Here is a 4,852-nt window from a genome sequence, read left to right on the forward strand (position 1 = left end):
AAAAAAAATGTCAAAAGGCTTTTAAACAAAATAAGTTTGTGCGGTAGCCTGTCACTCAAAACTGTAACAGCATCAGTGCTGAATAACTGCATTTCAAGTTCAAATTTGTATTCATTTAATTCACAACAAAACAATACAATGAAAAAATAAAATGAAAGGCAGCAGAAGAAGAGACAATTTCTTATGTCTGCTCCTTTAAATATATATATATATATATATTAAACTGGAATCAATAAATACTGCACTTATTTGCCTATTTTTCTTACTGCTGAAAGTAACATGTATTAAAGTTAAATAGTGGTGAGACAAAATCATAAGTTTGCACCTCCACTTTAAAAAATGGTGGTGCAGCTGCTCCACTTATTGTATTGATCAGGGACTCATGCATGGATGTCTGCATGGTGATTTTGTTACACTTTGTTCCAGAGCAGAAAAAATATACTTTCATAAAACATGTGCATAATTGTTTACATTGTTTGTGCTTTTTGAAGGTAATATTAGGATACAAATACACATAACTGCAAAGCAGGCTACAATACTTGAACCCCTGTATTGTCCAGTTTAACATAATTCTTTTTCATATCCTGACTTCTTCATGCAGACATCTGTGAACAGCTGCAGAAAGGACTGCAGTGTCTATATTTACCCACTTGGTGGAAGTGTTTAATCAGCAACAGTTTCTGCCAATAAATAAACACTTACTGTACATCTAAATGTAATCTGCTGTTTATTCAGGCAGTTTGTCAGCAATGTTAAAGTAGCATCATTGCAAACACACCTGTCCACTTAGACGTCACTTTATCATATGACCATATATGAGCAACATAAATAATGATTTTGCCTTGAGTTTGATGTAATTAGCATTTCCTGTTTTGAGCGAGCTGGAATCATTGATTAGTTCAATGTCACAGCTGCTCATATTGCCTCTCCTTTATGATTGCTCCTATAAATAAACTACCCATAAATTGTTTTATGTGAAATCAGCAAATGAAGTTTCAGTTGTGTGTCTTTTTTGTCCTACAAAAAAAGACCAAGTGCTTCTATCTTTGATTTTTTTTTTTTTGCGTTTCACATGAATTTAACCCACTTTATGAGTCACAACTCCACAATTAACTGTAATAAATAGGTTAAAGCTGTTAGTGAACATTTTTTTAATTCCATGTAAAACCATTTTTTCTGCAAAGGCTTTAAAAACAGGTAACATGTAAAAAGCAATTAAAACTCGGGTGGTATTTTCAGGCTGAAAATGCACATTGTTTTCAGCACCTTATGTAGAAAAAAAAGGACAAATTTATAATTAAAAAAATTCTTAACATATTATTTATTTGTCAGGAGAAATACTTAAAAATTTTTGCTAAAATTTCAAAGCCAAAATTTTGTCATTACTCAATGAACCGCGAGAAAATAATCAGTTTTCCAGGAAAATTCTTGTTGAATTAATATAAAGTGTTAAATATTCAGTACATTTTCAAAATATACCTGGTGGTTGAGGACAACAAAGAGGAGAAGAAGCAGGAGTTTAATCCTCTGGTGCCAGGATGGCAGCTGGGTCTGCATGGTGCTGTATGTTCACATTAAAAACACTTGGATGGTTTGACACTTCACACCTCTTCCCTGCAATCCCCAGACAACTCGCTTATTCCTGCTGCAGGTTCTTCACTTTCACTTGGCCCAGTGGAAAGTTACAGTTTAGTTGAACTTGACCTCCTGGTAACCCTTTTTGATGAACCTTTGAAAGAGTTTGAGGATTATTTGCAGGAATCGTGATGCTCATCAAAGCTGCTGTCCGGCTTTCCTTGGGATTTCCAAAAATCTTCTTGATCCGCTGATTTGGTCCAAGGATCCAAACAATTACGACACATCTTGATCACAAATAAAAAATTCTTTATATTACAGATGAATCCTCAGTTGTCTATGAGAAAAGGCTTTGGCTCAGAGGGAGGTAGATCTGTCTGTACTTACTATGGACACTGAACAACTGAGAGCGCCTGAGATCCTAACTGACAAATTGCCTCTCCCTCCCCATCATCCCCTACCAATCAAGACAAGGGCCTGAGAGAGATGGCTCTACAACCGGAGACGGACTTTGTTATTTAGAAAAACTGATTTCACATAAGCAAATGGGTAAAAATTCTAATGTATTAATAACAATTACAAAGAATAATACAGATGTATGGAATCCAGTAAATACCATCTGTAGTTTTCACCAATTGTGAAGACACTAAGCCCATCCCTCTCCAGCTTTTTCCCAGGCTTACTGAGCATCAAACTGCATCTCTGACACTGATAGGGTTCTTAGTGTAAACTAAAAGCCCTGAAGCCAAACACATAAAAGCAAACAGAGGGAGCAAAGACACAAAGGTGCCAGCAAAGACTCTTGTATGAACTATGTCTTGCAGAATAGTACTTTAATTCTGGTAGTTTATAACAAGTTTAATTTGCAAGGGATACATTTGTAGTTCAGTTTTATCTCAGTTTCATTAGGGTATAAAATGAGAATAAACTCACAGAACATTGAGTTTTCTGTGGAATTTACAAGGCTGTGAAAGGCTATACTCATAATGAAAATATCTAAAATAAACGCTAAATTTAAAATATGAATACATTTCCTGACTCGCCCCTCCAAAACAACCCAAATCACTTTTACGTTCATCAAACCAATCTTTCACCAGTCTTGCTGTGTGTATTGGTGCATTGTCATCCTGATACACGGCACCGCCTCCAGGATACAATGTTTGAAACATTGGATGGTCCTCCAGAATGGTTCGGCAGTCCTAGCACAAGTATTGGGCCAAGGGAATCCACCCCCATGCTTCACGCTGGGCATGCAACAATCTGGGTGGTATGCTTCTTTGGGGCTTCTCCACACCATAAGTCTCCCGGATGTAGGAAAAACAGTAAAGGTGGACTCATCAGAGACAGAGTTGTAAAGTAACTAAGTACAAATACTTTGTTACTGTACTTAATTAGAATTTTGGGGTGTCTGTACTTTACTTGAGTAATTATTTTTCAGCCTACTTTTTGCTTCTACTTCTTACATTTTTACACAACTATCTGTACTTTCTATTACTTCCATTTTTAAAAAAAGGCAAGAAGTAGAAAGTCGTTACTTAGATTTCATTTTTGCTTGTTTTCATTCCAGCTTGTTATTGTAAAAAAATAAATATTATCTATATAAATTGTACCTCCTAGATAGAGTGAATTTAATTGTGGCTGAGAATGAGAAGTATAAATATATAAAATTCTGATACTGTATTAGTTTGTACACAAAAAAAATCATGTCACACTCCAGTAGGACATAATCATTAAAATAAAAGGACTGTACTTAAGAAGTGTTTATATTTCATGAAATACAAACACTTGGCATTTGGCCACAGACCTCAGATAGATTTCCATTTCGGGGAACAGGTTTGGACACCCTTGATATAGTATATGTATATAAACTTATACAGCTAAACAAGTGCATCCTAAATTTAACATTAATTATTTTTAATACAATATAGTCATTTCTTTTTTTTTTCTTTTTTTTTTGGAGGGAGGTCACCTCCTAATAAATGTCCTTAAMGCAAAATCTAACTGCTTATTTCAAATCAATACTTTTACTTTTTATACAAAAAATATCAGATACTTTAAGACTTTTACTCAAGTAATATTCCTTTTTTTGGTAAGTAAAGTAATATTCCTAAAGGAGACTTTAACTTTTACCAAAGTAATTTTTTTGGTAAGATACTTCTACTTTCACTCAAGTATCACTTTGTGGTGCTTTGTACTACACTGATCAGAGAACACTCAGAGAATGCATGTTTCACATTGTCCACAGCCCAAGATTTGCACTCCATGCACCATTGAAACCAATGTTTAGCATTGGCACGAGTGACCAAAGGTTTATTGTGTATATTGACCCTGTGGAGCTCCTGACGGACAGTTCTGGTGGAAACAGGAGAGTTGAGGTGCACATTTAATTCTGCCATGCCTTTCAGACAGCTTCTCTTGCGTCCACAGTTGATCCTGTTGGATATGGTTCGTCCTTCTTGGTGGTATGCTGACATTACCCTGGATACTGTGGCTCTTGATAAATGGTAAATGGGCTGTACTTATATAGTGCTTTTCTATCCATCCATGACACTCAAAGCACTGCACACTACAATCTGTGTCCTCATTTACCCATTCACACAGCACTCTATTAGGTCTCTACAAAGCTAACATGTACAATCATCTATGGAGACTAATCAGTGCCAATCACATTCATACACTGATGGGACACACATCAGAGGCATTAGGGGTGAAGTGTCTTGCCCAAAGACACAACAACTGAGACAGCTGGACGGGGGATCGAACTGGCGACCTTCTGGTTTCTAGGACGACTGCCCTAACCACTCTGCCACAGCCACTCCAGAACATCACAAAGACTTGCTGTCTTGGTCACAGATGTGCAGCAAGACTTGCACTAGCAATTTGTCCTATTTTGATCTCTGGTATGTCGCCCAAAATGTTGCGTGCATTGCAATATTTTGAGCAAAACTGTGCTCTTATCCTGCTAATTGAACCTTCACACTCTGCTCTTACTGGTGCAATGTGCAATTATTGAAGATTGGCCACAACTGGTCCTATTTAGCCATGAAACCTTCCACACTAAAATGACAGGCGTTTCAGTTTCATTGTCCAACCCCTGTAGAGCCACCCACGTACCAGAGCTCACACATGGGTTGCGGCTGTTTAAGATGTTCTGGTATTTATGTAAAGCTTGACTTTAGAATGGTCATTACAAATTAAATATTTTGTCGATGGAAAAAAACCTGATATGTTCTTGATAGTTTATTTAGTTTAAAACAAAGGCACAAGTAAGTGATTT

The 4,852-nt window shown here is 36.5% G+C and overlaps 1 protein-coding gene across 1 annotated transcript in view; it reads right to left on the reverse strand.

Annotated features, from left to right (window-relative positions):
• The window catches only part of glp2r (glucagon-like peptide 2 receptor), a 16,022-nt gene extending 14,205 nt beyond the window's left edge, over positions 1-1,817 (reverse strand). Inside the window, exon 1 of the mRNA XM_014025015.1 lies at positions 1,480-1,817. Coding sequence (XP_013880469.1) covers positions 1,480-1,557 — 78 coding nt within the window. The 5' untranslated portion in view covers positions 1,558-1,817. The remainder of the gene's footprint in view (positions 1-1,479) is intronic.
• Between the last annotated feature and the right edge of the window lie 3,035 nt (positions 1,818-4,852).

This window comes from Austrofundulus limnaeus, unplaced genomic scaffold (assembly GCF_001266775.1).
Source record: "Austrofundulus limnaeus strain Quisiro unplaced genomic scaffold, Austrofundulus_limnaeus-1.0 Scaffold451, whole genome shotgun sequence".
Taxonomy (NCBI): Eukaryota; Metazoa; Chordata; class Actinopteri; order Cyprinodontiformes; family Rivulidae; genus Austrofundulus; species Austrofundulus limnaeus.